Consider the following 12,067-nt stretch of genomic DNA (forward strand, 5'->3'; position numbering starts at 1 on the left):
AAAAGCTGTTTAGTGTCGGTCAGCACCAAATTACACTTTACGAGGCTGTATAGCGCTTAGGCTGAAATAAATAATTGTTTTACTACCTCTGTCAATTGAAATAGGAAATTCCCTCTACAATGTAAATTATGTTCACTAAAAACGATAATGAAACTGCCTGTTTCACATAGAAATAAGTACATATTTACCTTGCTTAGTCGTACATTTGAACATAAATAAGGTTAGTCCATGTGTAAATAAAGCGTTAGTCCGATGTTCACATTAATTGTTTATTTTTGGAGCTGCAATTTGTGATCAATTAAAACATAATTATTCGTTAATAATACTCCTTTGTTTTAGTAAAGGTTGTTCATTTGCCTCATTATTGGAAAACCAATTACAAAACTTAAAGTATACAAATTTTGATCTAATGAAATCTGACGAACAATAATTTACGAGTATTAACATTAATTATGAAGTATTGAAGAACAGTTCAACTTTCACTTGCTAAATTAAAGGTGCATTTGGGGTTTGCTTAAGTATAGACTTTTGATGTATTTTCCTTAGAATCTATGATTATTTTAATAATGAGCATACTTAATTATCATAATAACTGAAAACATTACAATTTTGGACTGATCCAGTTTATACCGTTTGATAGAGCTTGTGAAGCACTATAAAAGATATCGAATCACTGGTTACTACCAGTGATTCGATATCTTTTATAGTTTAGAAATAATCGAGTGAGATCACTTATCGTTTCCATCTGGTATTTAGCTTTTTCATTCAGTCACCCATTAAGCAGGGCAGGTGTTAGGTTAAAGATAATTAATTTAGAAGGTAGCTAGGACCTTAAATGAATAAAACTATACGAATTGATTCAATATTGAAAGGGAAATTGAAATAAAAGTTTTACCATTTAAAAACATGAACCCCTTACATGCAGTTTGTAAAACCCCTCTTTAGTGGTCTCAATTGTGCTATTTCAGATAAATATCTACACGTAAACAGCATTGGAACAAAGCCGTCAAACGAAAATGATTATATAAACTGTTTTATCATATCGTTTTACTAAAAGCATTCCTGTGTTCCGAACAGGAGTTTACGATTACACCACCGAAATTTAACGCTTGAATTAAATGTCTGGAATGCTAGCAGCCTTTATGTACAAGAATATAGTACTTAGGTATACTTACGTATTAATAAGTGATGATGATAAATTCATCCAGCCCGTGGTCGCTACTCTAGAACTTTTCTGCCCCAAGGCCCAACGGCCATCGTCTCTATGAGCTATGTGCCCCGCCAACTGCCACTTGATTTGAGCAATTTTGCGAGCTATGTCGGTCACTTTGGTTCTCCTGCGGATCTCCTCAGCGTAGCGTGGGCAGGCCTCCTACTAGGTGGACCGACGATCTGGTAAATGCGGGCAGCGTAGGACCGTGCATTGTGGAAAACCTTGGAGGAGGCCTTTGTCCAGCAGTGAACGTCATTTGGCTGAAACGAACGAACGATAAATTCATAACTTTTTCATTTATCGGCGACAGCGCATCAAGTTACAGTTTCTCTCTCTCTCTTCTCTTTTTTGTAGCCTTCAAATTAATCTGACTATTGTGACTATCTTAAGGTTCGGCCAAACCAACGCGATCACACGCGATCAGCCGGCGTGCAGCGATGGCGATTTAAGTCTGGTCGCCATCGCTGCACGCCGGCTGATCGCGTGTGATCGCATTGGTTTGGCCGAACCGTTAAAGGAATTCAGGAGACACATTAAATGGTGTCAAATGAATAATTGACAGAATTATGATGACAATGGAAAACCCTGACGATAGTGAAGAAGAAGGATTACCTATGTTTCTGTGCAAATAAATGAATGAATTAATTTATTTATCAATATTTTGAAAAACTTTTGTTATGCTATCCAAAGAAAACTAAAACTTTTTATTGAAATGCTAGCACAGGAAAGAGGGTGATATTTTTCCAATACAAGGTAAATTAATTTAACGTTGCAACATTTTCTTTCCACTGCCCAATAAAGTATTAATCTGATACTTAAGAAAAAGGTAATGAATACAGTAATCAGTAAAAAGGTTACTCGAGCTGTCGATAAAAGCAAAAACAGTTTATGGCCGAAAAATATGGCCGTGCCTTTCAAACGAAGACCAATTTCACAAATGCCTTTTAATCACTTAAACCCGAAGCAATTGGTTGATCTAATCTGAACGTTATGTTCTTCCAATAGGGTTTCCAATCGGGTTGAACTGTGGTTTTTAGCGTAATTACTGACTGCATAGTTAATGCTTCAAATTGCATAGTTGGTAACAGCTCCAAATTGCATATGACGAGTTACAGATATAAGGCGGTGAAAGATCAATTAGTACGATTGAATAATTGCAGCGGCCATCAGCAGATACAGACGGGTGATAAAGCGTTATTGGAATTCACCTGGTTCTGGAAAACGGGTGGATTCCTGGAAACCATTGAATGGACTGAGGGCGATGACAAACGGTCGTAATGCGTGACGTCGAAAAGCAATGTTGGACACTAATACTTTGATATGACCATAGAGATTGCTCTCCCGTTATCCTAGCAAGAACAGCACGAATAAATCTTGTCGTGATATCTACATATAGTATGTGGTAGGTAGATTTCTGGTTCATAAATTGTGGCTGTAATTAATTCCTCCTCCTTTTTTGAGTTGGTTAAAAAATTAACGCCGCGCCTATGTAATAAGAACTCATATTGTACCTATTTATTCTATGCAAAATGTTTTTCTGAAAGTACAATACAATAAACACAAAAATAAAAAAATAGTTCATCGTCTGTTACTGCCTGTCCCGTGGATGCGTTCATTCGGAAACATTTCGAAATCATAACCCTCTTTAATTCCCGCGGACGTACACGTCAAATCGGTTGCAAAAATGAGAATAATCCCCAAGGGAATTATCGAAAAATGCACCTGCACCGTCGGCGATAGGAGCGAAATTGACGAAGTAATGCGCGCTATTCTCATTACACAGCGAGCAGTTGGCAATCAAATTCTCGATCCGTACTGGAGCTGGATGAAGTCGTTGCCACACCAACTGGTACTCGGAGCTTTTATGTTCTACGTCTTAATAGGCACCTGGGAATTCGTCGGCGGCACAGACGATGTCAAACTCATCGCTGAAGGCTCATTCACGTACATCGTAGCCGCTTTAATCCCTTCCAGATACTACTTCTTTCTTATGGCTCGGAAAGATTTTCAAAAGCTGTACATCGCATTCAAGACTACGGTGTGCAAATTCATCACCGACGACTCCGAAGAAAAGATGGAACAATTGTTAAAGAAGACGCGGTCACTAGTAAAGTTTATGTTGTTTTCGTCAAATTTTCCGATGGCGATATATTTCTTGGCAGCAATGTGGCACTATGTCCAAGGAGAAAAGAGGACAATTTCGAAGACAACTTCTATTTTGATGCCTATGAGATCACCGTACCACGAAATAGGGTTGTTCGCGCACAGTTTCTTTATATTCGAGGCTGGGTTTGTTATATTAGTCCCTGATATGTGGTTTGTGGTGATAATGCTCTTCTTCTGTTCTGCATGCGATAGTGCGGCAAAGTTTCTGATAGTAGAAGAAAGGAGAAATGAAAGCAAACTTCAGTACGCTACTCGCTTGAATGATAGTTTAAGGAAATTTTACGTAGCCCACGTAAAGTTGATCGAGTACGTATTCTCTAATAACTATTTTTCTTTCTTAGCAAGTTGACTTTAAGGCAGTACCTACTTGTTCTTTTTATCATAGGTTTACAATCATTTTGTCTGTATTTCAGCTTCCTAGACGTTTTGAATTCGGTTTTCAAGTGGCTAGCACTACTGCCTCTCATTAGTGTAGGGGTGGGCATTTGCATTATACTCCTGCTAATTACCCAGGTAAGGGCTCGTTCCCACGGCAATCCAGATCTGCCCCAGGAACTGGGACCCAGTTAAGCAGGTTCCCGCAAAAATGGATTGTCGTGTGAACATAACTTTCAAACAAAATGTGTGGTATAATATTTTAAACTATTATGTTGCATTTTTACTATAAAATTATCACTTCACGGGATTTATTGCAACAATATCTATTTTAACGGTAAATAAATCCTGTCAACTGATAGGCATTACCATGTTAGGTTAATACGTGAAGCCATTGAAATTAAAAAGCATAAGAATTTCAATCGAGAAGATGGATTTAACCTATCATCAGCGTGGAATCCGGTGATAACGAAGTACAAATCGCGTTCTAGGCCGTCTCAGAGAAACCCGGACACTGTTAGTGTAGTTTGTCGGACTGACTGTACTACTGACGAAAGTATTGTGCAAATGCGGGTGGGTGAAGAAAACTCATCGCGCCGGAGCAGACGACGCCGCATCTCTTCAGTCTGCCCGCGGTGCCGCGACCATGACTCGTGCAACCGAGCCGAAACGTCGGGAGGGTAAATATTTTATTTACCGTTAAAATATATATTGTTGCAATAAATCCCGTGATGTGATAATTTTAAAATGTGTGGTGTTTGAAATTCCAATTCCAAATTCGTACGGATCGGTTTTTTGTGGGACACTGCAAACGGGATGTTCGTGTGAACGTTAATCTTAATATTTGACGTATTTCAATAAAACCCACATTTAATGGTACGGCTATTTATTACTTTCATCACCATTACAAAACAATCACATTGTCTTAAGTAAACGAGGTGTACACCGTGCGAGCGAGAGGGCGGGGAGGGGAGGCAAGACCGAAGCTGAAAAAGTTTCGTTTCTCACAATATTAAAACACGTATAAACGGGATCCTGCAAAAACCGGGACGTCTCCGTGTGAACAAGCCCCTTAAATACAATGCTAGGCTTCTTAAATAAATTAATTAACACGATGTAATAATGATGTTCAGTTGTTTCTTGCCCCTATTGTTCCTGTATTTGAATTTTCCTGCAAATGTTCTTGTCTAAAATTCATTTAATTACATTATTTTGACTTTTAAACAGTATTTTGATGCTTCAACCACACCAACGCGTGCAGATCGCCATCGCCCACAGCGCGATCATAATTATTAGGCAGCAAATGATAGTTCGCGCGGACTATAATGGGTCGCGGACTTGGACGAATAAGTGGTTTATTCGTCCAAGGTCGCGGACTGTCTTTATACATTTTGACCTAAGATGTAACATGCCGTCACGAAATCTAAACTGGCTGGCTCTATATTATCTTCGTTTTTCAGGGGGTGGACTGGGCATTCTTGTCCAACATACTGCCGGTCATGGGAGAACTTTTTGTTTATAACTGGTTTGGAGAGCAAATTATAAACAAGGTAACCTACTACTACTGATTAAGAATTTATAGAAATAATGTTTCAACTATATCAAATAAATCCTTGGAGGGTAAATCACAAGTTTTCTGTGCCATTAGATTTTTTCTTGAAAAAAATATTGTTTTAATAATAAAGTCAAATTAATTAAACAATTATAACATTGGTGCCATTTGATTATCACAGTGCCTGTTTAAGCCAGTCGGCTTAAAAACTTACTTGTTATTTTGTTTAGGATGATGATAAATATTTGATTATTTTTAGGCGGAAAAATGGAGCTTAGCTCTATTGAACTTTGATTGGATAAATCTGTCAGCAAAAGACAAGAAATGTTACTACATAATGGTAAGCTACATGCAGAAGAAGTTTCGTATGAAAACCGCGATCGGCAGTGAGTTTTCTTTACTGACAATGAGTACAGTAAGTATCATTCAATTGTATGGATTGAACTTTATTCAACCACTAGCTGAGCCCGCGATATTTTTTTTTTGTTTTTGCAACATTTTTAATGGTGCTATGCTTCTATTAGTAGTAACATGACCCTATGGCCTTCCTGGATAAATAGACTCGCTATATTTTTTAAAATCGAACCATTACTTCCAGATATTAACGCGTTCAACCAAACAAATAAACAACTCAAGTTCTACAGTCTTTTTTTCCTACGATATTGATTTAATTATTATTTACTTGCAGTCTATTAGTATTTTTTATGTTAGAACCGACATAGCTCGCAAAATTGCTAAAATCAAGTGGCAGTGGGCGGGGCACATAGCTCGTAGAGACGATGGCCGTTGGGGCAGGAAAGTTCTCGAGTGGCGACCACGGGCTGGAAGACGTAGCGTGTGCAGGCCTCCTACTAGGTAGACCGACGATCTGGTAAAGGTCGCGGGAAGAGCCTGGATGCGGGCAGCGCAGGACCGTTCATTGTGGAAAACCTTTGGGAAGGCCTTTGTCCAGCAGTGAACGTCATTTGGCTGAAACGATGTTAGAACCAAAATAAATGTTTTACTTTCATTCTTTCAGTGTGTCAAAGGCGGTTATCAAGCATTTACCGTATTGCAGTCAGCAACGCACAAGAGAGAGTAAAAGAAGATTTAAGTCATAAAGGACAAGTACCTACTTAAACTACTTGCTCCCTTCACGTTTAGCCTGTAGTTGTTCGGTATCTAATTTCATTAAAGTAGCTTTAGATGAATTATGCAATTATTGTTTTATTAATATCAATCACAAAGGTAACAGAAAGGCGCTGGATGCAGGCCGCTACCAACCGATCATTACAGAAATCATTGGGGGAGGTCTATGTTCAGCAGTGGACCTCCTATGCTATGGCTGATGATGATGAAGATATCAACCAAAGACAAGTCGCCTAACATGTTACAGGCCCTTGAAAAGCCAATAGTTCTGATGTTGCGAATATCCATTGGCATTGATATTTTTAATATCGAAATAAACTCAAAGGTGACTGACTGACATAGTGATCTATCAACGCACAGCCACTGGACGGATCGGGCTGAAATTTGGCATGCAGGTAAATGTTATGACGCAGGCGTCCGCTAAGAAAGGATTTTACGAAACTCCACCCCTAAGGGGGTAAAACGGGATCCACGCGTATGAAGTCGCGGGCGGCCGCTAGTTAATAAATAAAAAAATAACCGAATGCAGTTTGCCTTGAACTGTTCTAAGTTTCAATTTTCATAGCGTTGCCTTCCGAAATACGGAAGTATACGCCAAAAATAAGACACCAAGACCCAAAAGTGTAGTGACGAAACTCCTGATCGTATTTCGTTGTTGAAATTTGCCAAGTTCGTTTTTATTTCCAATGAAACATTCCTGTTAATTCCTAAAAGAAATTCCGAATTTTTCATATGAGACGAGACATAGCTGAGCGAAAAAGGCTTCTATCATCGAGAGTTAGGGACTGAATTTGCGATGACGTAAAGAATTAGCGAAGGTTTTTATCCCAAATGGCACAGGTGAAGTGTTGTGTTTTCGCAAAGAAGATTAAAATCGATTTAAGGTTCGATCTCATCGCTTGAATTTGTTTGCATTTTTAACGACAGTGTTTTTAGAGTAACCTATTTTGTAACCCTCAGGAATACCAAACTCTATTTGGTAGTATGTCTTAGCTAGATCTTTAGTTATATAGGTAATGGCAGCGCTTTCCGCTGGCTCTCTTTCAGGCAGAGCGTAGTTTGTGCCGTCTCAAGATTGTCATTATCAGTGAATTCTAGAGCGAACACCTAGTTTTTCCACTAAGCTTTGGGTGATGGAACACAGACATCCAATTAAACCTTCTATATTTCACAGAGGTAACCTCTGTAATGATAGAATCTCTAATGATAAAGATAATAAGGCACTTACCTTTTCTATTACGCTTTTGGTGGAACCTCACCTTTACGAATAGAGTGAGCAAATGACATCTAAAATTCCAATTCTTTGTACGGGAGAAGCAAATAGATTTTTGGGTAAGCTCCTTAATCGCAGTCACAATTTGAATTGTTTTCAGAGGTTTCCAGCTCGACAATTTAAATTAGTGATTGTTTCTTTTATACAAATAACACTGGATTTGTATTTACCTTAAGTAAAAATTGCACATAAAGATAATAATATCATCGATTCAATTTGACTTGATAAACTTAAAAGTTCTTTTTTATTTGTTTATTAGTAACCTTTAGATATTCTTTACGGCGTATAGCATTAAAATCCAAAATCTTAACTTCAATAAAATAACAGCCACCGCACCGCTCAAACAAATGAAGGTAGGTACGAAAAAGCGGCGCGCGCGCCGGCCTCCTTACTAAAACTAACTAGTAGCCGCCGGCACGCGGAAGCGAGCGCACGTCGCGTCGTCAATGCGCTCACTCGTACTCGCGCGCATAACATACTCGATCGCTGCAATGTGTTTCATGTCTCTCTAACTTGAATCTGTGATGTCATAAAAGTGGATAGAAATGGTCACAGATTCAAACACCAACTTGTAAATAGGAATAGTGTGTGTTGTTTACGCTATCCCAAGCCTTTTCGGCACGTGAGCCGGCGCATCAATCATTTCGTCACGTGATATCAGGATCTTACTGTTCGTGTAGGATTGCAGTGTCAAATACAAAATCAAGGTGTTGTGCACAAACCAACGATTTACAAACAAAAGGTTTTGCTCGGGATCTCATCGCTCACATAGGATTGCAGTAAGTGTCTGTATAGCTCTATGAAAGTGCATAGCCTCGACCGTGTCATATTGAACGAGTATAAGGCTGAGTTGCACCATCTAACTTTAACAGTAACTATAACATAAACCGGTGTTTTTTCTATGGAGTTTAACAGATTTTTGAGGTTTGTTAAAGTCAAAGTAAGATGGTGCAACCCAACCTTAGGATGGTATGTTCACAAACTTCTTTCAATCTTTTGTATGCTTTGATTTGTAAAGTTATTGAATACAATAAATATTCCAAGGGTTTCTTTCATCATATTTTGTAAATAAATGATTCAACAAAACACGCAAAAGAATTTTCTAGCAAATCACAATCAAGTTCAAAAATACATGTTTTCACACCTACACATTTGATCTAGCTATTGTTATCTTATAAACTTGCTCTTTCCACCTATTCAGACAGGTGAATACCCTACCAATCGATAGTTTTCTCTTGATCTATCCATTGTTACCAACACAATGGTGTCTGACGGCAACTAAGCACGCTGCTCAAACTTTAAAGGCAGCTTAAACTAAACCTTAATTATTAATTAACCTCCGAAATAGTGTAATACGGTGCATGTTAATTTAACATTGCAAAACTTTGAATATTATCAATTATCGTATAATTTTCATACTTAGGCTAAGAACTCATGGCGCGATTTTCACCCGCGCCCGCGGCGGTTGCGGGCCCGCAGCTTCTGTAGAATGCAGATACTTATGTAAAAACGAATGCACAAACTCACGACGCGGTTTTGTACCAATGACAGATTTAAAATCGCGCCGTTAGTTCTTAGAATAGCCGCGCAAATAACCGCTCCCGTGAATTTTGAAATAAAACCGCAATTCCACAACCGCCGCGGGCGCGGGTGAAAATCGCGCTGTGAGTTCTTAGCCTTACTGAAAATAACAACTACGGGTTATTCGCTGGGTGCGAAGTACTAGGTGGGGGGGACATAATCTATCGCAGCGCTCATGGTGGTCAAAAGTAGAAATAATGTAAGCTCTGTCATCAGATGTATCTGTCAATGGCAAAGCGATTCTACATAATACATTTTAATATCATTAATTAATCGCATGAAAAGGGTCCTACTGGGAACTTAAATAAAAGAGTGGACTGTATTTCGATAGGGCTGTTTTAATAGCCGTTTACAATTTGGAAATAACTAAACTATACAACGTGGTAGTACAAAAATGAGTCACAGTAGTTGTTGTGCACAGATGTTTACCTTATGATGAGAGCGTGAATTATTGAACTCTGCCCTTGTTTTGTTCTTAATTCTTCTACATCTCGGACTTGTCCAGCCAATACCAACAACTTTCCTTTAAATACGGTTTGTGGTTGGAATTTGATATTGTAACTCTCACAAACCCGGTCTTCAAAACGATACTCATTTCGATCTGAAAACGATATTTAATTTATTACTAGCGATACAGAAACATTTAAATATATTTACTGTTATATAATGAAACCGTTAAAGTAGCTTTTTCTTTTTGTTTTACTGTAAAACTACAACTATAAATGAAGTAAACAAACCCTGACACAATCAAAATTAAACACACTTTTTGGACTTACCTCATTTGATGTGAATGACCAAAATGATTTCAAAACCTTTTTTCCACCCAAATCGTGGTATCACAACAATTTATTAGTTGAAAATATTTGTTATTTTTTCATTTCGATATTTTTTCACAAATATACGACCTAAATGTCAATGTGACAGAACCCACAAAGTTGTGGACGCTAGTTGGCGCTGTAATCGTGCACGGAGCCAATAAGCTATTGTTATACAATCTTAAACTTTAACCCAACCTCATTGCTCCAAATACATCATAAGGTACTGGCTGACAAGGTGTCAGGTTGATTTATTCGGAAGAACGTCAGTAAGTCCTGTCACTCTACATTCTTTATTATCAAATTACCTATTTCAATATTTATGTGGACCTTGTCTGGGCTAAATAAATTAGTAGTTTGCGCATCTTCCGCAATTCGTATCACAAACGCAACGAGCCACTGCATTCAAAAGGCCAGAAAACCAGTGGACCAGAAGTGCCAGCTTCCAATGTCGAACTGGAGCGATGGTCTGGTAAGTTCACATCAGTTTGTTTATATCCACAACGAGGAAGCTCTTGGGTTGCACTTGCATATCACCTGATGAAAAGTGATGATCAACCAGTTTCTCTTTGATCGGTGCATCCCTATTTATCTCAGTGCAACTGGTGCAACCTAAGAGTGCGCAGCGTAGGACGTCCACTCACAAGGTAGACCGACGACGTCATAAAGGTAGCAGGAAGGCGCTAGATGCAGGCCGCTTTAACCGGCCTTTGTGGAAATCATTGGAGGAGGCCTATTTTCAGCAGTGGACGTCCTATGGCTGAAATGATGATCGTGATAAACCTAAAACTGCAACTAACTGCTCTTTTAGAACTGAAAAAATTGTTGCTTAAAGCAATTTTTCCTCACTTTTATTATAGAGGCATATTATTCCATTATCACTATTATAAAAAGTTTCATTATGTAAGTAGGTACTATAGTGTAGCGTAGAGCGCAATACCTAATACTAATTATAATGAAGCCTTTGTCTGAGTGTATTTAGGTACTTTGAACAAGTATTATCTCTCAATACTTATTAGGTACTCGTACATTATTAAGTTATTGTGAAAAGCCGCTACCAATCGGGTAACATGGAAAGCATTGGGGGAGGCCTATGTTCAGCAGTGGACGTCCTGTAGCTGAGATGATTATGATGATGATGTGAAAACCCAGGACTTCATGTCAGCATTTAGTAATTTACTTCAGCAGTGGTAATTCTATGTATAATGTCTTGATAATAGCTATAGTTACATGTGTTAATAAAGTGGTCTTTTACCGAAATGTTACGAACTTTGATACTAAGGCTGAGTTGCACCACCTAACTTTAACGGTAACTATGACGTTAACTGTTGCTGTTTGTATGGAGTTGGACAGATTTTTGACGTTAATTGTCAAAGTTAAAGTAAGATGGTGCAACCCAGCTTTACTTTATTGGAGCTAAGAGCTGTTGAACATTGAGAAAGAGAGAGTGACTTTTTCTAATCAACTGTAAACATGAAAAATGAAGAACAGTAGGTACTTCTGTAGGCTGTAAATGAATTCCTATTTTAACTAGATTCTCCCCATTTTTTCATCTTCTCGATTAAAGTACTTGTTTCGTTATAAAGTTCACAAAAGGACATTTAAATCTCTCACATACCTAAATCACTGTAGAGCCTCACACATAAACACACTGCCCCTTTGACAGCCATCAGATAGTATCCGCACGGTTCAATTGAAAAGAAAGAGATATTTAATGCCCAAATCAGACATTGAAAAAGGCACGCGCGAATCTGACGGCGCGATCTGAACAAATTCGGGTGTACTTTTGCAAATTTTGTCTCCACTCACGGACCCGGTGATTCCCAGATAGTGTCCGGTTGGGGTGGCCAGGTTGTCTAGTGTCTGAAGGATAATTTTACTTAATAATAAAATTACCGTAAGGTGTGCAAGGCGTGGCTCGTAGAAGTCAACTTTTGTGTCTCAAATGATACACAGTACGCGGA

The 12,067-nt window shown here is 38.5% G+C and overlaps 1 protein-coding gene across 1 annotated transcript; it reads left to right on the forward strand.

The window, feature by feature from the left end:
- Positions 1-2,884: 2,884 nt before the first annotated feature.
- Positions 2,885-6,468, forward strand: LOC114358585 (uncharacterized). Its single transcript, XM_028312584.1, has 5 exons — positions 2,885-3,685; positions 3,793-3,892; positions 5,215-5,304; positions 5,566-5,721; positions 6,325-6,468. The coding sequence occupies exons 1-5, from the start codon at positions 2,898-2,900 to the stop codon at positions 6,385-6,387; spliced, it is 1,197 nt and encodes a 398-aa protein (XP_028168385.1). The 5' UTR covers positions 2,885-2,897; the 3' UTR covers positions 6,388-6,468.
- Positions 6,469-12,067: the final 5,599 nt, after the last annotated feature.

Source organism: Ostrinia furnacalis, unplaced genomic scaffold (genome assembly GCF_004193835.3).
Source record: "Ostrinia furnacalis isolate ACB-3 unplaced genomic scaffold, ASM419383v2 OfSCF4042, whole genome shotgun sequence".
In the NCBI taxonomy this organism is placed as follows: domain Eukaryota; kingdom Metazoa; phylum Arthropoda; class Insecta; order Lepidoptera; family Crambidae; genus Ostrinia; species Ostrinia furnacalis.

Coding starts and splice junctions, on each gene's coding strand:
- LOC114358585 (XM_028312584.1), top strand. CDS start 2,898: ATGAGAATAATCCCCAAGGGAATTATCGAAAAATGCACCTGCACCGTC. Junction 3,686..3,792: donor GCCCACGTAAAGTTGATCGA/GTACGTATTCTC, acceptor TCTGTATTTCAG/CTTCCTAGACGTTTTGAATT. Junction 5,305..5,565: donor GAGAGCAAATTATAAACAAG/GTAACCTACTAC, acceptor GATTATTTTTAG/GCGGAAAAATGGAGCTTAGC.